Source organism: Cervus canadensis, chromosome 25, assembly GCF_019320065.1.
Source record: "Cervus canadensis isolate Bull #8, Minnesota chromosome 25, ASM1932006v1, whole genome shotgun sequence".
Taxonomy (NCBI): domain Eukaryota; kingdom Metazoa; phylum Chordata; class Mammalia; order Artiodactyla; family Cervidae; genus Cervus; species Cervus canadensis.
The window spans coordinates 23,498,279-23,522,935 of record NC_057410.1 but is presented as its reverse complement, the minus strand read 5'-3'; the positions used below and the strand labels follow the sequence as shown (position 1 = coordinate 23,522,935).

At 50.3% G+C, this 24,657-nt stretch overlaps 1 protein-coding gene across 2 annotated transcripts; it reads left to right on the top strand.

Moving 5' to 3' along the window:
* The first annotated feature begins 6,141 nt into the window (after nt 1-6,141).
* On the top strand, nt 6,142-23,270 carry ENDOU (endonuclease, poly(U) specific). Of its 2 annotated transcripts, XM_043446730.1 has the most exons (10): nt 6,142-6,319; nt 11,084-11,206; nt 14,048-14,119; nt 14,663-14,797; nt 15,445-15,616; nt 16,212-16,411; nt 19,613-19,726; nt 20,329-20,435; nt 21,168-21,310; nt 22,157-23,270. In XM_043446730.1, exons 1-10 carry the CDS (start codon nt 6,265-6,267, stop codon nt 22,275-22,277), a joined length of 1,242 nt encoding a protein of 413 aa, XP_043302665.1. In that variant the 5' UTR covers nt 6,142-6,264; the 3' UTR covers nt 22,278-23,270. The 2 variants fall into 2 exon arrangements, with proteins under 2 accessions (XP_043302665.1, XP_043302666.1); XM_043446731.1 differs by lacking the exon at nt 11,084-11,206.
* Nucleotides 23,271-24,657: the final 1,387 nt, after the last annotated feature.

The following is a 24,657-nucleotide window of genomic DNA, read 5'->3' as shown; positions in this document are numbered from 1 at the left end:
TAGGCTGTTAGGGAAGAGGAATCTGTAGGGAGTGAAAAAGGCTATGGTTTCTTCTAAGTCCTCTGAAACAACCTTCGAGTCCTCCTGGTTCCCCTTGAGAATCTTCTGGGGGAAGAGCTGTGAGATCTAGCTCTTATGGTCAAGGTCCTCTATGTCGGGGGGCTTTTGTCTTCTTTTTTGATTTGGGCTGTGGGCTTTCCAGGTGGTAAAGAACTCGCCTGCCAAAGCAGGAGATGTAAGAGACGTGGGTTCCATCACTGGATCAGGAAGATCCCCTGGAGGAGGGCATGGCAACCCACTCCAGTGTTCTTGCTTGGAGAATCCCATGGACAGAGGAGCCTGGCGGGCTGCAGTTCATGGGGTCACAAAGAGTGAGGCAACCTAGTACACACACACTAGTCCTGGCTGGCTTGGGAAGGGCTTCCACTTTCATGGCCACTTTCTCTTCCCGGGCAAGCTGGCTCTGCTGGGGGAGTCTTCTGCGCCTCTTCCCACACAGTAATGTTGGCATGCACACCATGCATATCTGCTTCCATATGATCAGCCCTTCATCTATCACAGCCCCAACCATGTGGTGCCTTAGTCTCCGCTCCAGGTAAAACACCAGCCCCAGCTTGAACAGCGTCTTCTTCAGCTCCATTCACAGCCTGTTGATCTTTCCTCCAGGGGAGCACCCATGGCCATGCTTCAAGGCCAGACCTTTTTTTTTTTTTTAAAAAAAGGCACACACTTCCCTGGTCTTGCTACGTGCCTGATATTGTTTTAAGACTTGGCAAATATTGACTCATTCAGTCCCACAACCTATCCTGTAAGGTATTCTTACTAGGCACAGAGAGGTCAGGGAACTCGCCCAGGGCTGTACAGCAGGTGACTGGCAGAGCTGGGATTCAAACCCAGGCAGCCTGGCTTAGAACCCGTGGCCTCAGCATGGTGTCCTGCTGGCTTCAACCCAAGTTTTTGGTGCACTCTGTCCATCGTCCTGTGTGATGCTGAGAACTCATCCATGGTCCGCTTGGCTTGGCGTGACGGAGCGCATGCTCAGATGAACGAGGAAGGGGCAAACTGCCAATCATCCAACTACCTCAGCACAGTAATTATGAAAATTTGGCCAGATTGCAGATCTCCACGCCATGGGTTGGGAACTGCTCCGGCCAGTCCTGTCATCGTCTTTGTGAGGACAGAGCAGCTGGCGGTGCCAGCACACCTGGGGCGAGAGGTGGGCAGGGTGCCCTCTGCCTGCACCTGGCTCCTGGTCGGCCTCTGCCCAGCACTCTGCCTTGATCTTGCCCTTGCTCACTCCCGCGCTGTCTCCACGCCTCCTTATCCCTGTCTGCTGTCTCATCCACTTCTCTTTGTTCCCATCTGTGCCCCCAGACCTCTCTGAAGCCACTGGGGTTCGAGGACGTGAAAAAGTTTTATTTTACAGTCACTAGCAGGCAGTATAAAACAAACATTAGCACAGTTGGCAAAAAGTGCAGGCAGCTGCTTATTTGGGATTCTAAAAAGCAGGATAAAGTTGAATGATCTACATGGTGGATTCAGAATTTGCTGGAATCCTGAGTTCTAGCCAGTCCCTGCACTGGCTGCCCCTTTGCAGTGATTGTGCCAAGGAGTGGTTTGGGGCATTGGGTCCCCCGAGGTTTCCATTAGTCCCAGATGAAAATAGTGTTTGCTATGACAAAACAACTACAAAGTGAATCCCTGCACCCATGAGCCCTCCCACACTGTCCCTGAGGACCGATTCTGGACCCTCAGAGCTACTGGAGGAAGCCATTTTTTCTGTTTTGTCATCATCTTCCCTTGGGCCTTTATCACAGTGAGGCTGGAAGGCTCAGTCTGCTCATTCATTCACTCCTCATTCACTGATTCATTGATGGTCCCAGGCACAAGTTGACCGTAATCTAATACTCACTGGGTGGGCAATACAAAGCAGTTGAGGGGACCCACGAGGCAGAGTACCTAGATCAAGGAATTTCAGAGGCCAGCTGAAGAAACAACCTGTATGGATGAAGAGTTAAATGGCAGGGCAGCGGTTAACCCCCACTCCTTTGGCAGCGCTGTCTATCAGATGTGATGTGTCTCAAAGGCACATGTGACAAATAGCAAGAACTGAGTCCATAGGTGGGAGTGGAGGAGGAAGTCAGGCTTTGTGGAAGGGTGGATTTGCTCTGGGGCTGGCGGATGAGTAGGAGACGGACAGCAGATGGGTTGGGGGGTGGGGGAGGGCATTCCAGGCAGAGTACCAAGATGTGGCGTAGCCAGTGGAACCAGATTTACAGCTTGGGTCCATCACAGTACAAATGGGCCAGGTGGCATGTCTGATGAATATGCCTAGGGCTGGTGGTGAATGTGATGCTGAATGTCAAGATGCCCGTGAACTAAAAAAAAAAAAAAAAAATCCTGGAAACCCAACTGTGGTACACAGCATGCAAACCAGTGTGGGAGAAAACCACACATGGAGCCATTCTAAGACACTCTCAGTAAGAGGAAACTACAGATTGATGGACAAGTCATGAGATGGGGGCTGCCATCCTGGGGGCACTCCCAGGTCACAACTGGGGGGAGGCTGGAGATCCAGCATCTTCTGGTGCCAGAGTCCCCTCAGTAAGTGACTCCAGGCCTCACCTGTGCTGAGCCAGCTGCAGGGTCCATCCAGACTCTGGTCCTGAGCTGCAGTGACTCAGCTTCGGTTTCAGAGAGGACAAGGGAGGTGGAACAGGCTTGTCTGGACATATATCTCCCTTTGTAGCCCCCCGGGCCAGTCTGTCCCATAGCCTGTTGGTCCTGACAGATCGTTTGGAAGCCCAGAGATGAGTGTGGTCTACTTCAAACAGTGGCCTAAGCTGGGACTTCCCTATCTTCCATCCCAGCAGAAACCAGTGTGTTCCCAGAAGTTTCTAGACTAGTCTGCACCCTGCCAGTCCAGGATCGGCAGAGCAGCAGCCATAAAGTGAGCACCAGTAAATATCTGCTGCAGGAATTCCCGCTCCCCACACGGCTGACAGATGACAGTCTCCTGGATTCTTGCCCAGGTGGCTTCACCCTCTTCCTGGCCCTCCAAACCCCGTCAGAGGCCACAGTGCACCCTCTCCTGGCTTCCTGGTGAGGAGGTGCCTCTGCTGGGATCTCATCGTGGGTAGACTAGCCATAAGCACCTGTTGCCACCTTCTTTCCACACGGGTCTCTGGGACCCAGGCTACTGGGACTCCCACTTGCTGGCTGACCCCTATGGGGCCCTTGGGAAGAAGAGCTTTCCAACAAGGGTGGGAAGCCCACCATGAGGGCCTACCTGGGGGAGAACTCGGAAGCAGCAGCAGCAATGTTGTCTGTCTAGGAAGAGAAAGCTGTCTGAAATATAGCCTAATGTGTCTTTCTCTACATGTGCATTTAAGTGCATCTGTGAGGCATCCTTGTGTGAACGTACGGATGTCTGTTCATATATTGGCTGAATGGATTTTTCCTACTGTCCTATTGACTTTTATCCACGTCAGCATGTCTTGGGATTTGGGAATCAGATCTGGGAAGCGGGGAGAGGATGGGATCCCTTGGCACCAGAGACCCTCCTGTTGGAGGCAAGAGTGATGGTTTAGGGCATTGCAACATCATATGGGAAGTGGAACCAGATGATCATGGAGGTCCATTTAATCCCAATGAATGTGATCTCAGACCACTTTGCATAACAACTCAGACATAATAAAGTGATTGCTGATTTTTTTTTTTTCTTTCTGTATGGCTAGGCATACAGAATCCTAGTTTCCCGACCCAGGGTCGAACCCATGTTCCCTACAGTGGAACCACGGAGTCTTCACCACTGGACTATCAGGAAGTCCCTGTTGATGTGTTTTAAAGGTTGGTGTTTAAGGCACATCCCCCAACCTTTCTGTGCCTCAGTTTTCTTACCTGTAAAATGAGGGTAACAATGGTACCTGGGGCTTCCCTGGTGGCTCAGAAAGTAAAGAATCTGCTTGCAATGTAGGAGACGTGGGTTTGGTCCCTGGGTTGGGAAGATCCCCTGGAGGAGGGCGTGGCAATCCACTCCAGTATTCTTGCCTGGAGAATTCTATAGACTGAGGAATCTTGCAGGCTACACACAACAATAGTACCTCTAAAGGATTGCAGTGAGTGAGGAGGGAACAGCACGTAGGCAGCTCTTCGTGGGTGACCCGTGATACGTGCTCTGTCAGTGTTGGTGGTTGTTGTTAAGGTTGACCCCATCAGCACACTGGCCCTGGGGGGGTCAGTTTCAATGGTCTCCCCAGCTCCCAGCCTTGCCCCTGACCTGAAAATCCCCTGATGGAGGGAAGTGCTCCCACACTTGAAGCTCCATCCCATAGTCTGTTCAGCTGGACATCAGAGCAACCCCAGCCAGACCCCACTCCCACCCTGAGAGCTTTGGCCTTATCCAGGGTCCACCCAGCTGGGCCCCTGGAAGGGACAGACCATCCAGTCCCAAACTCTGAGGCTCCATTGCTTCCTCCCAGCCAGGGACTCTCTGCTTTAATCCCTAAACTAACCGGTGTCTATGTCCCCGTGTTGCCAGTCCAGGGAGGGTGAGTACTCTGGCTGGCAGTGGCTTAGCTCCTGCTTTCTGGTTGTTCAAACAACATTTATGCAAATAAAGGACTCCTATTCCCTTGAACCGGGCTTCCTGGAGAGAAGGGGGAGGCTTATTCCTTATTGTGTTCCTGGTTCGAGTCCCTTACAAAGTGGCTTGCCCCAGGCTGCCCGTTCCATCCCCAAGGGTCCACGGTTTGGTCTCATCTCCACACAGGGAGGTGTGGGGGATTCTCCTTAACTTGCTGCATCTGCCCAACCCAAGGCATGGGCAGGAAGCTTGAAAATTAGAATCTGAGAACTTAGAAGGGATCATTAGCTATAACCCCGTCGTTGTTTCAAAGATAGGAAAATTGAAGTTGAGAGAGAGGAAGTTTCCACTGTTAAAAAGCACTTGAGGAGGATGTGCTTGCCTTGACTCTACCCCAAGAAAAATTCCTAGTGTGGTCTCACCTATTTATCAGTTTTGGCTTTTCCTATGAGACTTTTCTTTTTTGAGACAGCTGAGAATCTCCATGCAGGGCTCTTTCTGGGAAGGGCATTTTACTTAGAAGATTTTACATTTATTAGGAGGGGAGAACTTGGAAACTCTTTGTTGTTGCATCTCTGCCCTTGGGCCTGGGATGGTGGACGCCCTTAGAGCCTTGTGTCTTGCGGGAGGTGGTCCACAGGGGACAGGAATGTAACAGGGATGAGGGATGAAGGGAGGAGAGGAAGGATGGTCCTTTGGCAGCCTTTAAGAGGCCTCTTGCCCTCTCCAGCCTCGTAAACCTGGAGCTTGGGAGAACCTAAAACAGGTAAAACCTGAGATGCTGATTCAGTAAGAGTAGAGGCCCATTTGCATGATATTTCAAGGATGAGGTAGCTATGCGCAGCTTGATGTACTAAGAGCAGCACTTGTTTCTGACCCATGCCTCCTAGATCACCCCTTCCGGTGACCAAAACCTTGCTTGGTGGTGGTGGTGTAATCACTAAGTCGTGTCTGACTCTTGCGACCCCATGGACTGTAGCCTGCCAGGTTCCTCTGTCTATGGGATTCTCCAGGCAAGAATACCGGAGTGGGTTGCCATTTCCTTCTCCAGGGGATCTTTCCAACCCACGAATTGAACCCAGGTCTCCTGCATTGCAGGTAGATTCTTTATTCACTGAGCTTTGAGGGAAGCCCAAAGCTTGCTTAAGCACTTATTATTTGTCTAACACACGATGATCTTTTCACTATATTCCTCAAGCTGAGCACCTGGAGTTCAAAGATGGAGCCAGTCGTAGCTCCTTGGAAGGTTAGGCCCTTGGCTTTCAGGTCGGTGGATGTTTAGAGGACATCACCAGAGATAAGCCTATGAGTTCTCCTCACCTGGACAGAGAACCCCCCAAACTAGGCCCGAGTTGCTGTGCCTGATTGTATGGCCTATTTCCAAGCTACGAACAGCTAGCATTACCTGTTCTAAACATCTAGCATTACCTGCCTCCTTAGTCACCCTGCCTCTGGCTTCAAACAGCTGTCAGGCCCCACCCCCTCCCCGCCTCCTTCCATCTGGGGTCCCTCCCTCCCCTTTTTTTCTTCCTGAAAGGATCTGGAGGCACCAGCTCCACAGGGTCTGATGTCTTTAAAAGGATCCGCCTGGGCCAGAGGCTCATCTGGGAGCTGTGACATTCACGTTGACGCTAGTCAGAGTCCACCAGCCAGCTCCTTTTGGCCTCCGACTGGACACCATGAGGGCCTGTGTCCCCCTGATAGTGGCCATGCTCTGTGGCCTGGCCTGGGCCGGTAAGTCACTACTGGTGGGGATGACAGGGGTCCTGCAGAGAGTTGGGGGACCTGGAGGGACAGCGTGAGGGTAGTGAGATAAGGGAGGGCCAGCTCTGTCCAAAAGCCTTGGACCCCCTAGACCAGGCCTGGCCTGAGGCAGGAGTTGCCTCTGGAGTAGACAGGGCTCTGTGAAGGGAGCTACAGGACTGATGGGCCAGGGACACCTTGGAAGCCGAGCCCCAAACAACCCTTAGTCCAGCTTGACTTGGTTTCACCAAGGTTTTGTTTTCCAAGGCCACCATATGGTGTGAAGCTGGACTGTGACTGATTGGGTTTGCGTGGCCTGGCTGCCTTTGGTCACGTCCTCTGCTACCTGGGTGAAGGGTGAGTTGTCTGGCTGGGACTTTTCCCTACGAAGCCTTAGTTGGTGGGCAGGCTCCAGGGATAGAGCCCCTGACCAGGAGGCAGGCCACGGGGTCAGAGGACTCCGTCTCGTCCCTGGTAGAGGACCTAAAGTGGAGAAGCATCCAGGCCCCCAGGTACTAGCGGTGCAGAGATGGGACCAGTGCTGAGGATGGGAACACGCTCACTCCTGGTCAGCAGGAGGCAGGTGCCGTGTTAACTGGTGGTTACTGGGTGAGGAGGGAGAATGCCAAGAGAGGGGCTGAGCCGAGCGGTGTGGGGGGAATCCTCCTCTGCCCAGAGGAGAAAGAATCTGAGCTTGATAGCAATCGCACCCCACCAGGGTGTTCCTACACAGGACTGTCATAAGGATTGAATAAGATAATATATCAGAAGCACCCTACATGGAATGATATCTCAAAGAATTGGGTCTTTGATTATGATTGCGATGATAAATTGTCATTTAGTCACTCAGTCGTGTCTGACTCTTTGTGACGCCATGAACTGTAGGCCACCAGGCTCCTCTCACCATGGGATTTCTCAGGCAAGAATACCAGAGTGGGGTGCTAGTTCCTTCTCCAGGGGATCTTCCTGACCCAGGGATTGAACCTGAGTCTCCTGCATTGGCAGGCAGATTCTTTACCCCTGAGCCACCATGGAAGCCCTTAAATACATAAAAAATCATTTATATTTTACCTGTATTATAATGTAATATATTAATCATACATTAATATGATTTAATAAATATTTGTTTACATATAATAATTTATATAAATATAAAATTTAGTCTTGGAATCATTTCCCATGAGGTTTTGGGTAAGAACACCACTAAAGAAATGAAAGGAAAAGACTTTGGAGGGGAAAGTCATTCCCAGGCCTCCCCACTGGCTGGGATGCTGTACCTCCACTCCCGCAGACATAGCGGAGCAGCCCGCCCGGGGGGTGCTGAGCGCGTGGTAAAGAGTGAGGGAGGGTGTAGAGCTTCAGGGTTAGTGTGAAGCAGTGGCCGTGGGGTTAGGGCATCCCAGTCTCAGGAGATGAGACCACCTGGAGACATTTGGTCCCTGGGGGATATCCCTGAGGGCAGACACAACAGTGGCTTCAGAAAGGCAAGGTGGAGCCCTTGCCGCTGGGGCTGGTGGTCTGACCCTGCTGCAGGACTGATGGAGAAGTCAGGGTCCAGTGGGTGATGCCTCCTCCTTTCCTAAAGTGGGAGAAAGGGGCTCGGTTCTTGTCTGTCTTCTGCCAACATCTCAGAACTTAGATGCGAGTATGAATAGCATGGGAGCCAGGTTTAGGTCCTCAGTTATTTCAAGTGAATTGAGGCTGGAAGTGAATCATCTTGGTGGGCTAGATCTCTATGGAAACAACATCTGGGGCCCCCAGAGAAGCACGGATGTAGGATTCCCTAAACATCAGAGGGGCGGAGCGCTGTCATATAGGGGACACCCAGGCTCGGGACCAAGTTTCTTGATGGGCACTACGGATAGTGGGTGGGCATTCTGGCACATTTGAGTTTTGGAGTGTTTAGAGAAATTTAGTATTTCATGTAGGGATTGTTGGCCGGGGGTGGGGGGTGGGTGTTGTTGATAAGCTCTGTGAGGATATAGAAAGGCCAAAATAGAGTCCAAAAAAAAAAAGAGCGAGAGAGATGGGCAAGAGGGTTAATGGGGTTACTGGAGCAGTGATTCAGGTGCCTGGCTGATGAGCAAGGTGTACACAGAGGGTTTGTGTGGATCGGGGCTGCTGGCTGGGAGCGCTGGAGTAAGCAGTCACGGTGACTAGTCCCCACAGGGTCCCCAGAACAGATATAGCAGAGAGGCCTATGAGGAAGTCTCTCCCACCCCCTCCCCATCCCCTCATGCCCCAAGGTCCTCTTAAAGCAGATGGTCAGGTTTACAGGGAAGTGTAAAGGATCTCTGGCCCGGGGTTTCCAGTGATGACAAAGCTCTTGAGTAGAGATGAAAGAGTTTACTCAGTCAGGGCCAGTGCGGGGTGTCCTCCTGAGCTCTACAGAGCTGACCATTCACTTGCAGCCCTTCTCAACTGGTGCCAGCTGCTGGACTGGAGTGAATTCCTTCCTTGGACTCTGCTGATCTGGCCCATTTAAGAAGGTTGTCCTGATTTGTCTGAGTTCTCTCCCTTTGGATTCTGGGTGTACTGCCAGGCTAACTGAGAAGGCAGCTGACACAGCCTTCCTCCTGGGCTGAAAACTTCTCCTTAAGTTCTTTGCATGTGGGCCCCAAGGGAGCATCACTTAAGATTCAGGGGGCGTTCCCCTGGGCTTGGAGGGACAAGTGGCCTTGACCCGGTCTTTTCTAGGGACGATTCACTGGCTCTGCCTTTCTGGCCACTTTTGAGGCCTTTTATGTGAAGTTGCCTCAGAACCTGGGTTAACCTTGACACGATGTAAAGATCCTCTTTGATGTAAAGAACACAGACCCATACCAATGATGTCAGCTAGAAACTGTCAGCCCAAGGGATGGCCTGGCTGAAACTCAGGGAGGCAGTCAGCTAGATCAGGCATGTAGACAGGGAAGACTGCTCCAGCCAGTCTGGACACTTAGCACCTTGAAGATGGGCATGGAATGCTGACCGCTTATTTATCTAACACTTACATGGTGCTACTAATGTGTCCTGCAGTGTCCTAAGTGCTTTACAAAAGTTAACTCATTGAATTCTTATGACTATTCTATGAGATGGGCTCCATTACGGTCACACTTTTACAGAGAAGGAACCTGGGGCACAGCAGGTAAAATAACTTGCCCAAGAATGCGTAGCTAGAAAGCAGCAGAACTAGAATTCTGGCCTCAAGCAGTTTGGTGCCAGAGTCTGGGTTCTTGGCCTCTCTGCTGTGTCATCCTCATTAGAACAGTGTAAGCCCTAATCCCAAACCAGTAACCCAGCCCATAGCCCTCATCTCCACCTCCACCCAAGCCAGGCTCAACTGCAGTGCTATACCTGTGTGAAGCAGCAGCCAGGACCAAACCCCAAATCTTCTCTAAGGCAAAATTGGGATTATTTCTCCTCTCCTGGTCTTGACACAGTCCTCAACCCTGAATGTGGTTTTAGACCTACTCCTCATTCCTTATCCAAACAGCAATGCAAAATTGTTATTTTACCAGTAATTAACTCAAGCCCAAATCCTAACTGTAGCTCTGCATCTAAACCTAAACAAGCCCCATCGCTGGCCCAAATTAGGTTTAGGTTTCTTCATTCATACAAATTCCAGTGTTAACTGTGACTCTGACTCTGATCTTAACATTCTCTGTAACCCACAGCCTGACCCTAAACCCAGAACCCACTAAATCCAAACCTCAGGAACCTCAAGTGGAAACAAAGGCTGTGTTATCACCCTTAAAGCCTAGAGTGGAAGGAAGGAGCGCACAGCCAGCTTGACCTGGCTCGCCCCCCTTCCACTGTCTTTGCTGTGGTGGGCTTGTTTTTTTAGCAGTGGTGGTGGGTTTGTACCATTTCTTTCAAAATTTCTTGTCTTATGCCCCTTGTGACCAAAAGCTTGCTTCTGCAAGTCATTTGACTGGAGCAAGGGATGTGGTCTGTGGTTGCATAATGGATCTTGTTCCAAAGCCCAATTTTCACCCACACCCACCTCAGTCCCCACCCTGAACGAAACTAATCCAAACACATTCCCAAGACTAGAAGGGACAGAAAGCTGTAACAAGTGGGGAAGGGGGTTTAGAGAGACCAGGCTAAGGGGAGGGAAGAACAAAGAAGCAGAAGATGTAAAAGGGATAGGAAGAGAGGCAGGGGATGAGTCATGGGGAGAGGACAGGTGGGGTCTTTAGAACAACTGTAATCCACCATCCTCAATGTGACAGGGGAATGATGGTCTCTGGGCCAAGCCCAGCCCACAGACCTCTTTTTTTGGTCTCTCCAAATTTTTTAAAATTGGAAAATTTACATAAAAATGAAGGCTTCTCTTAAAAAAAAAACTGGAGGCTCTGGCAACACTCAGCCTGCATCCCAAATGGCAATAATTGGCTGGAGCTGCTAGTGGCTGCCAGTTTCAGGCAGGCATTGTTTCCGAGTCTGTCACAGTCCCCACCTCTTTCTACTGCCTCCCTGCTCTTGACTCATTTGTGTTACAGGTCTAGCTTCAGTAGGCATCTGAGTTTGTGGTCCTGGTCTATATTATGAGCCCTGCAATAGTCAGTGGGTGGTGGGTGATGGCTGGTGGGCAGTGGGGGTGAGGCTGTTGTTCATGGGAGGCTGTGTGTGTACTTCTCCCTGGCAGCTAGCAATGACCTTTCCTGCCAGGTAAGTCCCCAGTCCCTGTCTGTGAATCCTCCTGCAGAGGGTACCGTGATGAGCAGAGTAGGATCCCCAAGGAGCTGAGTCTGTGACCTTTACTGACCGTAGGCAAAAGGGAGTCATGCGCATCCCGCTGTAATGAGAGATTTGACCAGGATGCTGTCTGCCAGTGTGACCGCCGGTGTCCCCGGCACGGGGACTGCTGTGAGGACTATGAGCAGCTGTGTACAGGTGAGGCTCCTTGTGGGGTAAAGGGCCTGGGAGGCACAGCAGGCCAAGCCATGACCACATCTAGCCTGCTTGAGGGACTGCCGGTCAGGATGTCCAACTATCCAGAGCAGGGTTCCAGACTGATCACGGTGCTCACAGGACCTGAAGAGGATTAGCATGTCCCCAGTGTAAGACCCCAACTTAAAATAGAAGTCATTTACCCGGAACATCTGTCTGAACTATTAGGATTAATATCTGGAACGTTTGAGGAATTAAAAAAAAGGGGGAAAAGAGGAAAATATCATTTTAGCATATATGACATTACCAATTATTATTTGCAAAAGTAAACAAATGGTAGTGAACTTTCCCAACTTGCATGCCACCAGGAAGACCACATGGTGTCAATGACCATCACAATTCACACCACTCTTCCTATCACAGGGCTCCCCTGGTGGCTTAGACGGTAAAGAATCTGCTTGCAATTTGGAAGCCTCAGGTTTGATCCTGGGTCGGAAAGATCCCCTGGAGAAGGGAATGGCTACCCATTCCAGTGTTCTTGCCTGGAGAATCCCCTGGAGAAGGGAATGGCTACCCATTCCAGTGTTCTTGCCTGGAGAATCCCATGGACAGAGGAGCCTGGCAGAATACAATCCATGGGGTCACGAAGAGTCAGACACAACTGAGCGACTTAACACTTCCACTTTTCCTATCACGAGTGGACTGAGTGACCGCACATCATTCCTAGGCCAAGGGTTAGGCAGGACAAGTACCATCCTCAAAAGCCAGTTGTTCTGCTAGTCCAACTACCCAGTTTTAAATTTGAAAAACTCATTTTGAATAATTCCCCTTTTTTGATGCTTCCAATGTTTTAGACACCTAGGTAAATGGTCTTCTGCTAAGTTCACTATCAAATCATATGCCCCGACTCCCAGTTTGGAAAACGGTCACTGGAGCCGTGGTACCTAACAGCCAGCTGCACACAGCTGTGTGTGTTGTGTACTGCACAAGAGCCTCTGATTGAGAAGGCAAGCTGAACCAAAGTTGAATCTGTATCCTTCTCGCTAAGCCACGTGTCTTGGTGAAGAGCTGTGTCTGCTGAGAGAAAGGAGTCCTTTTTCCTAATTTGTCCAAGTGTGGTCTCTGCTGACCCAGCCATGAGCCCTCAGAGGTGCTTCCACCCTAAGGAATGCTGATTCAACTTACACAAAAATGCCAGTGGACTAGCAGTTCTGCTGTCAGGCCCGGGCAGGGAAACCCAGGCCCAGAGCTCAGTGCCAGAATCAGAGCCGATCCTCCTTTCCTGCCCTGTGCCCCATTCAGCAGACACAGGGTGGCTTGTTCACCGTGGACCATCAGTTCTGCCATTTCAACATACTCAGCTTAGCAACCATTTCATCCCTGTCCCTCATGTGCAACTCAGAGCCCTTTTCCTATAGAAAAAATATTATAAATGATGGTTGAGACCCTAGATTAGCTCACAGAAATCTATTCAGCATAAAATGTGGCTGAGTTAAGAACCCTATGGATTGTCAGCCTTAACACAGGCTGGCAGAAAGCAAGTGACTGGAGATGTTTGTTGACAGTGAATAACCTGCCCCGTGGTTCTGATGGGCTTCCCAGGTGGTGCTAGTGCTAAAGAACCAGCCTGCCAATGAAGGAGACTTAAGAGACGCGGGTTCGATCCCTAAATGGGGAAGATCCCCTGGAGGAGGGTATGGCAACCCACTCCAGTATTCTTGCTTGGAGAATCCCACAGACTGAAGGAGCCTGGCAGGCTATAGTCCATGGGGTTGCAGAGCTGGACACCACTGCAGCGACTTAGCACACAGACATGGGTCTGATGGTAATAACCCACACCATGTAGTGAACACACTAACATATTCTGAAGCACTTTGTAATAGTGTTGGCTTTGAGTGGTGGGCAGGGGGTGGAATTTATTCCACTCTGTGATGAGAGAGGAACTCAGAGTCCCCAGGTCATGCCTTCCCCTTCCTCCCCAACCCCACTCCATCCTTCTCTGCCTAGAGCCCAGCCTGCAGTCTTATCTGTTTGCAGGCAAGGGGGTGGGGTACAGTAGGAATGTGCTTTTCTGAACGCCCTTCCCCCAAACGCAGCCTTTGTGGCCATTGCCAAGTGCAACTGTGAAGAAAGAAGGGAAGTTGGTAACTCAGGAAACAGTTCTTATTCCCTGAGGCCTGGGAGAAGTTCACCCTTGACCCTGGGAGTTATTATAGGTAAGGGATGTTCCTAAGTGAGGGCCTTGTCATTTGGGGGATTCAAGCCTATCCATCTATCAATTTATATGAAAGAAAAGTCATACCAATGTCAGAGTTTTCATCCCAGAAGGGACCACTTTTTATCCCCACTCCTGTTTTTACGGATGAGTACGCTGAATACTAGGCTTCCCTGGTGGCTCAGTGGTAAAGAATCTGCCTGCCAGAGCAGGAGATGCGGGTTTGAACCCTGGGTTGGGAAGATCCCCTGGGAAGAAATGGTAACCCACTCCAGTATTCTTGCCTGGAGAATTCTATGGACAGAGGAGCCTGGTGGGCTACAGTCCACTGGGTTGCAAAAGTCGGGCACAACTTATTGACTGAACAACAATGCTGAGTACCAGAAGGGTAAATGGTGAGGAAGGTCATGCCTGGGGATGTTCTTTCATGTTTTAGGATGGTTTTCAATCCCCCTCTTGTCTCACATTTTCTATTTTTCTCTTCCTTCACCTGGTACTTGTTTATTGTACCCGAGCCCCTGTTTTGTATTTTTTTCCACTGCACATGCTTGGTTGGGAGGACTGAGAACCAGGGATAAAGAGGAGGGACCCTTGGGGATGACTGGTGACTTTACTTCTCTGACCTACAGCTGAAGAGAATCCCAGAGAACCAGAGCCATTCCTGGAGCTGGAGGAGGAGACAGAGGGCGCCCCAGCTAGCAGTGAGTTTGTCTTCGCAAAGGGGGGCTTTTGGGAAAGGACAAGGGACACGGGATGGGGCAAAGAGAGGTCAGCCATGTCAACAGCAATAGGCCCGGGCCTAAGCCAGCCAGGACCCCACATCTAGCACCGGGAGGTGGTGGGGGGCTCACTTCCTCCTGGGCCTGGGCAGGAGGAAGCCCTGGGGGCCTCAGGGAGCTGGGGGGAGGGGTAGGCAGGAAAGAGTCTGAAGCCTGCAAGAGGGAGAGGGAGGGTTAAGAGATTTTATTTTTAGAGAGGGAAGATTATAAAAACAACAGGCCAGAAAGGAGAGTTCAGCATCAGAAAGGACTTCCTGACTGTGAAGGGTGTGCACCAATTAAGCTTGTTTGTTTTCCTTCCCTGGAGTTCTTTAATAGGAAGCAGGAGAGCCAGGCTGGTAGGGGGTGGGGATTGAGGGGCTGGCAGTGGGGGTGGGGCGGGGGAGGGGGCCTGGCCTGGCCGCTGACACGACAGAGCGACCCCTAGAGGTCTGCTCAGGACACACCTCCTCTCTGTCCTCTCAGGCTTGTACTTGGCACCCAACTCCTGCCAGGGCCGCTGCCTGGAGGCCTTCGACAAGCACCACCCATGCCACTGCAATGCCCGCTGCCCAGAGTTTGGAAACTGCTGCGAGGATTTTGAGAGCCTGTGTGGCCATGGTCAGTGTCCTGCTCCCTTTAGCGTAGCCCTGGAGGCAGAGGGACTCTCTAGAGCAATGGTTCTCCAAGCGTGGCCCCTGGACCAGCAGCAAGAGCATAATCTGGAAATTTATTAGAAGTGGAAGCTCTAGGGCTCAGCCTGGATCCACAGAATCAGAAACTCTGGGGTGGGGGCCCACCAATATGTTTTCACAAACCCTCCAGATGACCCTGATGCTTGCCAAAGTGCAAAAATCTTCCTACTGGCAGGGGACCGTGTGGGTCTTTTGTGCCAAGGGTAAGCATCCTTCCCTGGGTGGCTCAGATGGTTAAGAATCTGCCTGCAATGCCGGAGACCTGGGTTCAATCCCTGGGTTGGGAAGGTCCCCTGGAGAAGAAATGGCTACCCACTCCAGTACTCTTGCCTGGAGAATTCCATGGACAGAGGAGCCTGGTGGGCTACCGTCCGTGCGGTCCCAAAGAGTTGGACACGACTGAGGGACTAACAGGCTCTAGGCCACTGCCCTGCAGTCACTAGGGTGCCTGACTGCAGCCCCTTCCCCTGATGCTGGCTTCTGGAAGGTACCCGAGAGGGGATGTTCACAGATAGCTACCTGCCTCCTGGCCTCCACTGAGCTCTGGGATATCCCTCCCCCAATTCCTTCCAGAGGGCTTCTCCCATAGCAGTGACGCCATAACCAAGGAAGAACTGCAGAGTGTCTCTGAGAAGATCTACAGGGCAGACACCAACAAAGCCCGGAAGGAAGACATCGTTCTCAACAGCCAAAACTGCATCTCGCCCTCCGAGACCAGAGACCAAGTGGACCGCTGCCCAGAGCCGTGAGTTCCCTGAACGCCTCTTCCAGCAAAGTCTCTCCCTGAATTGTGCCTCCTTTGGTGCCTCAGCTCTCTTCTCCTAAGGCAGGCAGGATCAAAGGGAGAGGGGAAAACAGTTCTCTGGAGACAGATAAAGCCATCCTGAGGGCCTGTGGGGATCCACGTGGGAGGGTTTCTGGGGTTTCCCAGGTGGCACTAGTGGTGAAGAACCCGTCTGCCGGTGCAGGAGACTTAAGAGATGTGGGTTCGATCCCCGGGTTGGGAAGATCCCCTGGAGAAGGAAGTGGCAACCCACTCCAGTATTCTTGCTTGGAGAATCCCATGGACAGAGGAGCCTGGTGGGCTACAGTCCATGGGGTTGCAAAGAGTCAGACAAGACGGAAGCCACTTAGGGTGGACGGACAGGCTGAGCATAGAACTGACCTTCCAAGAGAGGAAGTGGAGAAAAGAGTGACCTCATGCATTGTCCCCAAGAGCATCTGAGGCCCCACTCTGCCTCTGCACCCAACCCTGGCACGCCTGCCCTGCATCTGGCCATTCTGGAGTGTTTCTGTTCCATGTCCAGGCCTCTCACCGGGCCTCCCTCTACCGCCCCCAGGCTCTTCACACATGTCAACGAGAAGCTCTTCTCGAAGCCGACCTACGCCGCCTTCATCAACCTCCTTAACAACTACCAGCGGGCCACGGGCCGCGGGGAGCACTTCACAGCCCAGGAGCTGGCTGAGCAGGACACCTTCCTCAGAGAGATCATGAAGACGGCCGTCATGAAGGAACTCTACGGCTTCCTCCACCAGCAGAGTGAGTGAGGCAGTGAGGCCTCCCTGCAGGCCCGCGAGGGAGGACATGCTGAGGACTTGGGGGCGCGCCTGCCGGGGACGGGGCTCCATGAAGGGCAGGTTAAGAGAGCAGGTGAGGATTTAGGTGGAGGCCAGTGTACACCTGGGAGGGGGCAGGGAAGGGGCCAGAGAGAGGAGCCCATGGACTCCAGCAGGAGCTGAAGAATCCTCTGCCCAGCTTGGGAGTCATCCTGTCTTTTAACCTGATCTCAGCACCAGGGGGCTTCCCTGGTGGCTCAGACGGTAAAGAATCTGCCCGCAATGCAGGAAACGGTTCCATCCCTAGGTCGGGAAGAACCCCTGGAGAAGGGAATGGCAACCCACTCCAGTATTCTTGCCTGGAGAATCCCATGGACAGAGGAACCTGGTGGGCTACAGTCCATGGGGTTGCTAGAGTGGCTAACACTTGCACTTTCTTTCAGCCACCTCCTTTATCCCCCATGCGTATTTCAGTCTCAGGGTTCACTGCAGGCTGTGAGTCACACCCTGCCCCCCAGGGGACTTCTCTGCCCCCTCAGTGGACCCCAGACTCAGCACCATTTGCCAGGCACGAAGGGTCCGTGTCCCTACTCCCTTCTCAGGCACTGAGTCCAGAAAGGAGGCCGGCCCACTTCACTTTTTTTTTTTGCTGGGGAAGCAGCAACAGAAAATCAACAAAGGTTCAGAGTAGGAAGTTTTACCGGGAAGGGTTCTGGCTGGAACGACTCCAATAGAGATACATTTGAATCAGACCAAAAATGGTTTGGGCCTCAGGGCTTCTTGGCATGGGGTGTGTTTGTTAGTGTCCTCTGAATTCCTTCCCTGAACTCCAGGCAGCTGGGCCTGGCCTGGGGGCGGCTCCAGCCAGGTCATCCCTTGCTGGTGGGGGGATGGCCTCTGCTCAGACACCGCATTCCATCCTCGGGTGGCCCGGCTAAGTCAGTAACACTGTTTTTAGGTAAAGCCAGTGACGCGACGTCGGGTGTGATCCTGCACTGCCCCCTGGTGTTTTCTTGGTGGTAAACACGCAAGAGGATTTGGGAGGTGGAGACAGCCCCGCTGCAGGCTCTTCCACTACTCACCTGGCCTTCCCTCCTCTCCCTATCCAAATCCCGCTTCTCCTTAAAGTTCTAGCTCACATTCTACCTCGTTATGAAGCTGCACTCGCCGCAGCTTGCGGCAAGGGTTTGCACTCTGTCTTAAAATACCCTTGGAGCAGAGAGACTTGGTTTCACTTGCTCATGAAGCATGTGACCCCGGGCCCTTTGACCCTTGGACCCGGTCTGAGCCTTGTCTGTGCGGTGGGATCTTGGGAAACTGATTCATGGAAAGTGCTCAGCGAAAAGCAGTCGTCATTCAGATTGTGGAGCTGTTCTCTGTTACATCGTATATTTTTATTTTTTTTAAACTAATTTTTATTGGAGTATAGTTGCTTTATAATGTAGTGTTAGTTCCTACCGTACAGCAAAGTGAATCAGCTATATGGTATGTCATATATCTTTAGTCTTGTTTTCCAACTATGTTTTAAGTCCTTGAAAGGAGGGAATATGCCTGGTTACATCTTCCTTGTCCCCTCTCACAATTCTAGGCAGTCAACCGTTGGTATCTGATGGCTCCCTAATTCACATCCCAGCCCTGACCTTTCCTTTGGGTCTCACGGGCCTTTCTGACATCTCCACCTGCCTAACTGGCATCTACTCAGAGCTTAGTGTAAAGAGAACTCACAGCTCCTGCCTCTTCCTCCAGACAGGCCTGCTCCTTTCTCAGCCTTCCCCATCTCATTAATAGTTCCATTATTCATCCAGTGGCTTGTGCCCAAAGTGCAGGAGTTATATTTGATTCTTCTCTTTATGTCACCACTCTCCATCCCCATTTCCTCCACCAGGAATTGTTGTTCAGTTGCTAAGTCGTGTCCGACTCTATGTGATCCTATGAACTGCAGTACACCAGGCTTCCCTGTCCTTCACCATCTCCTGGAGTTTGCTCAGTTCATGCCCACTCAGCCAGTGATGCCATACAACCATCTCATCCTCTGCTGCCTCCTTCTCCTCCTGCCCTCAACCTTTCACAGCATCAGGGTCTTTTCCAGTGAGTCAGCTCTTCATATCAAGTGGCCAAATTATTGGAGCTTCAGCATCAGTCCTTCTAATGGATATTCAGGATTGACTTCCTTTAGGATTGACTGATTTGATCTCCTTGCAGTCCAAGGGACTCTCAAAAGTCTTCTCCAGCACCACAGTTCAAAGGCATCAGTTCTTTGGTGCTCAGCCTTCTTTATGGTCCAACTATCACATCCGTACATGACTACTGGAAAAGCCATAGCTTTGACTATACGGAACTTTGTTAGCAGAGTGATGTCTCTGCTTTTTAATATGTTGTCTAGGTTTGTCATAACTTTTCTTTCAAGGAGTAAGCATCTTTTAATTTCATGGCTGCAGTCACTGTCGGCAGTGATTTTGGAGTCCAAGCCTGATACCACTCTGACATGAAGAATCAATGAGAGAACTGAAAGCAGTTAAAACAGTGCCAGGCACATAGAACATAGTAAATCTAAAATACTTTTGTTATTATTACTGTTTGACCGAGCTCCAACCCTTGTACGCTGACTTCTGACTGCCTCTCAGACCCCCTCTCCCACCACTCTCCTCTCTTGCTCACTCCCCCGCATAGACTCTCAGCTCTTTGAACACCAAGTTCAAGGCGTCCTGGAGCCTTTGCACCTGCTATTCCTTCTACATGTAAGAATCTTTCTCCCAGGTCTTTGTACAGCTGACTCCTTATCCTTTGGGTCTCTGATCAGTGCCTTCTCAGAGAGGCCTTTCTGGCTTTCTAGAAGAGCATTCCATCCCCACCTCCAGTCATCACAGAATAATCTGCTTTATTTTCTTCAGAGCACTTATCTGAAATCATCCTGTTTATTTGTTTATCATTTGTTTCCTCCACTGGAATGTAAACTATAAAGTCTGGGATCTTGTCCTTATGATTCCCTGCTGAATCCTCAGCCTTCAGGTCTGGGCCTGGAACAAGACAGGTGCCCCAAAGATAACTGCTAAACAAACAACTGACTACATTTGTTGGCTGAACCACCTGTCTCTTGTCGAGTTGGGACAGATGGCCCTTCCTTGCTTCCCAAGACCTGACCCCGCCTTCCCCTCTCCTAAGTCCTCTGTGCTCCTCTCCCCAGACCGCTACAGCTCGGAACAGGAGTTCGTCAGCGACCTGAAAAACATGTGGTTTGGGCTGTATTCCAGAAGCAAAGAAGAGAGGGACTCAAGTGGCTTTGAGCACGTCTTCTCAGGTGGGATTACTCTGCTTGGGAAGAAAGAGGTGGAGGGATGAAGAGGGACGCTTCCCTCGGGCATGGGGCAGCATCCACACTGATGAATCCGCAGGGCCAAGAGGGAGGGGACTGAGGGGCCATTCTTGAGGACCGGTCTCTTCTGGAGTATCTGAGGAAGAAAGAAGCCCAGATATAGGGGCTCCCAACACGCACACATAGGAAGAGAGATGCCTTTGAGGCCATGTTTGTCTGCCTCTCAATGGTCCTGTTTCCAGCGCTTGGCCAGCTGCTTCCCAAGAAGACCATATTCTATTTCTTCACTGCCACACCCCGCCAAGCTCCCACTGAAACTGGCTTAGTCCTAGGGAAATGGCTAGAGGATCTTAGATTGGTCCAGGGTCAGCCAGGGGAAGAAATTCTCCTGAGGGCTTGAGCTGAAATGGTGGTCGGGGTAGAGGGGAGCTTCCTGAGCTGAGAGTTAGGGATGTGAGGGTCTCCAGGAAGTTGGGGTGGACATTCTAGGAGTCAGAGACTAGAAAAGGGGGACAGCCTTGGCATGGGAGTGGGCAAAGAGGTTGGAGGGGAGGCCCAGATTACCCACCTTGATCTCTTTATCATAGGTGAAGTCAAAAAAGGCAAGGTCACTGGCTTCCATAACTGGATCCGTTTCTACATGCAGGAGAAGGAGGGCCTGGTGGACTATTACAGTCACATCTATGATGGGCCTGTGAGTACTGATGCTGACCTCATGGGCTGGGAAAGCCTTTTAGCACCCAGACTTCCTGTCCTCATTCTGCATTCTGAACAGGCAGGCTTGTCTCTCGCCCTGACCCTCTTGGCAGCCTATCCAGGATTGTGAATATGACTTTCCTATTTGCTGGAAAGTAGGTTTATACAGCCAGCATGCTTCCAAACAGTGAGGGCTCCCGAGGTGCAGGGGGCAGGAGGAGACAGAGGGCATCCTCTGTGGATGGGACAGTGTAGGAGGGGAGGATTCTGAGAGAAGAAAATCAAAGATATACAATTACCAGCTGCCTGAATTTCCTTAGAATGTGGAGTCAGCTGAAGTTTCAGTCTGGCTAGTCTGAGTTAAACTTCTTATGTTTTTATAAACCTTTGCTGCCCTGAGTCTGGAAACGATCTGGGGACACTAAACTGTCTTCCTCTTCCGCGTGTGAAGGCTACTGGGAACAGTTATGTCCCTGCTCCCCTGGCATTGGGCACATGGATTCCAACTCTGGCCTTCCTGGGAGAAGTGAGCTGGCGGTTCCAGACAGAGGGTCTGAGTGGAACTCAGACACCTTCACAGGCAGACTGCTTCCTCTGTTGACTTAGAGAATCCACTCTCCCCAGAAAGCTCACATGGGGCCCCACGGGCCCCTGACACATCCTGGCCACCCCTCTCTCTGACTGCGTTGGGGCACTCACCAGACCCTCTTTGCCATCCTTCTCTCTGCAGTGGGATTCTTACCCTGACGTGCTGGCCATGCAGTTCAACTGGGATGGGTACTACAAGGAAGTGGGCTCGGCTTTCATTGGCAGCAGCCCTGAGTTCGAGTTTGCACTCTACTCCCTGTGCTTCATCGCCAGGCCAGGCAAAGTGTAAGTCCTGGAGGCCCAGGAGGGTGTGGGCAAATCACTGATCTGGGGCTCAGTTTTCTCTCTTGGACTGTGAAGCTGTTGATGAGATCAGTCACATGGCTGCCCACCTTCATCCCAGCAACAGATCTATGTCCCCTCCTTCCCCAAGTGCAATCTTATGCAGGAGCTCAATGTATCAAACAGTTAGACATGGAACTGCCCTGGGGCTGCAAGCCTCTCTAGACGTCGCAGGTAGTACTGGTGATAAAGAACCCACCTGCCGATGCAGGAGACGTGGGTTCGATTTCTGGGTCGGAAAGATTCCCTGGAGGAGTGCATGACAGCCCACTCCAGTATTCTTGCCTGGAGAATCCCATGGACAGAGGAACCTGGTTGGCTACAGTCCATAGGATTGCGAAGCGTTGGACATGGCGAAGTGACTGAACATGCATGCAAGCCTCCCTATTTGGCCCCTGAGGCTGCCTGGGGGAACCCTGGAGCCCCAGAGAGCACAGTTGGAAACCAGGGGTCTCATCTTCTCTAACATTTGAGGACTCTGGGTCCAACCACTTCTGAAACCCTAAGCAAACATTTCATTTCTGGAGGTTTCAGCTCTAGAATTGGATTTGAGAATATTCCTCTAGGAAAGATAAGAAGCAGTATTCTTTAAGAAAATAGAAAATAAGACAGATATTGAAAGGGTGCTCTGCATGTGGGGAGCTGGAGGCAGTGGCTGAAGCAAGCAGCTCTCCCTTAAAGGATAAGACAGGGTGGAGCCCTTTTCCATGGACTAAACTCAATCCTTTCAGCCTGGAGATGGAGGTGGAGTGAAGCAGGTCCCTAATATTTGGTGATCTCTCCCCACAGGTGCCAACTGAGCCTGGGTGGACATCCCTTGGCCATTCAGACCTATACCTGGAACAAGTCAACCTATGGAAATGGCAAGAAGTACATCGCAACAGCCTATATTGTGTCCTCCACCCATTAGAGCTTCAAGCCAGAAAGGCGTATGAGGGGAGTGAGAGTTCTTGTAGGACTGAGATGCTATTTGCTCTGCGCTGGAGGGTATGGGATTAGAGGAGACTGGAAAGAATTCCCCAATCCAGAAACGTTCCTATGGGAAAGAAGGAAACTATATAAGTTAGAAAAACAGTCAAATCTTTGTCCTCCAGCACTTTGGAAATAGAAGGTGAGGACCCTCCATAGCTCTTTGCCCTGAAGGGAGATGGAACCATGAAGAAGTCCTTGACCTATCCAGGCCTCAAGTTTCCTTTCAATGCAAAGGGAAGGGGTTTGCTCCACTTCCTCTTCTGGGGGTTGGTAAGAAGGCAACCCTAATACTATTTTTACTGTGAAGATGTTTTCAGTTGTTCTTAGGAAGAACGGGCTGATAGAAATCCCAGATTACCATAATGGCTGTGTACACAGCACTGCAAACTGTAATCACCCCTGTACTGGGGCTTCAAAGAAATCAGGCCATGGAGATCAAGGGCAGGTGTTTGGTTTTTCTGAGGGTTACATCCTCTAGGATGTAACCCTCACAGAACAGGGTCTTCGAGAGGGTAAGGGCTGATGCAGTGAGTAGGCTGGAGAGGGAGTACACTCCTTCAGGCCTGATTTTTTTTTTTGCAGCTAGGTAACTGCATCAAGAAACTTCCTATTTGTAGATATTAAGTGCAGTTACAGAACTGAATTTTGATCCTAAAGAGTTTGTAGAAGAGTTTCCCTCATAGGAGGAAGATTCTACATCAGAAGAAGAAAGGAACCTATAGTTTGGTATCGCTAACATAATTATCTTAAGTCTCATTCAGCAGCCAAAATGTGCATAAGCTCCAAAATGGAAGACAGGAAGACTGGTGCTCCCTATTTCAGCCTTAATCATGCATTTCTCCCCTAACCGCATGGGGACCAGATGCTGTCCCACAGAGTGAGGCTTTAGACTCTTGCATCTCCAATTAAAGTCATTTAAGAAAACTTGAAATCTGTCTCATCTTTGTATATGGCCCCCTTGAACTGTTTGGGGAAAGAGTGTCAAAGAAGAAATAAGTGAAGATAAAACTTTTATTTTATGATTCTTAAATGATCTAACAGATAACAGTTTGTTCAAGATAATAATAGCAACAACGTATTAGATTATATAAACTTATCTGTGACAGGTAAAAGGGACAGAGGAAGGAATTATTTTGTTATTATAAAGTACTCACACTATCTATGTGGTGGCACAGTGTTATTTGAAAGTGGGCATGGATTAGTTGTAAATGTATATTGCAAACTATGGCAACCACTACAGAAGTTAAAAATATGTATAACTGACATGCTAAGAAAGGAGAGAAAATAAAATCATATAAAATACTCAAAAGCATAAAAGGCAGGAAAAGAGAAGAAGACATAATTAGGAACAAAGAACAAGGACAACAAACAGAAGATAATGAATATGGTGGATATTAACCCAGCTATGTCAGTCATCACTTTGAATGTCAGTGTTCTACATGTACTAAGTAAAACACAGAGATTGTCAGGGTGAATCAAAAACTGAGACCTAACTATGTCATCTACAGGAAATCCACTTTAAAATGGATAGAGAAAAATATACCATGATAATACTAATCAAAAGAAAGATCAAACCTGTACACCCTCAAGTGGAAGTGCAGCATCTTAACCACTGGATTGCCAGGGAAGTCCCTGTAATGCCTTTTTAGATATAACAGCAAAGGCACAATCCATGAAAGGAAAAATTGATAACCTATACTTCATTAATGAAAAGTGAAAGTGAAGTCGCTGAGTCGTGTCAGACTCTTTGCGACCCCATGGACTGTAGCCTAGCAGGTTCCTCCATCCATGGGATTTTTCAGGCAAGAATACTGGAGTGGGCTGCCATTTCCTTCTCCAGGAGATCTTCCCAACCCAGGGACTGAACCCAGGTCTCCCACATTGTAGGCAGACGCTTTACCGTCTGAGCTACCAATAAAAACTTAAAACCTGCATGATCAGGACTTCTCTAGTGGTCCAGTGGCTAAGACTCCTCGCTCCCAGTGCAGGGGGCCTGGGTTTAATCCCTGGCCTGGCAACTAGATCCCACATGCTGCAACTAAGAGTTTGGATACCACAACAAAAGATCTTGTGTGCTGCAACTAAGATCCGGCACAGTCAAATAAGTAAATTAAAAAACAAAACAGTATGATCATCTCTATAGATGCAGAAAAATCTTTTGATAAAATTCAATATCCATTTATGACAAAAACTCTCCAGAAAGTGGGCATAGAGTGAACATACCTCAGCATAAAAAAGCCCATCTATTACAAACCCATAGCTAGTATCATACTCAGTGGTAAACAGCTGAAAACATTCCCTCTAAGATCAGGAATAAG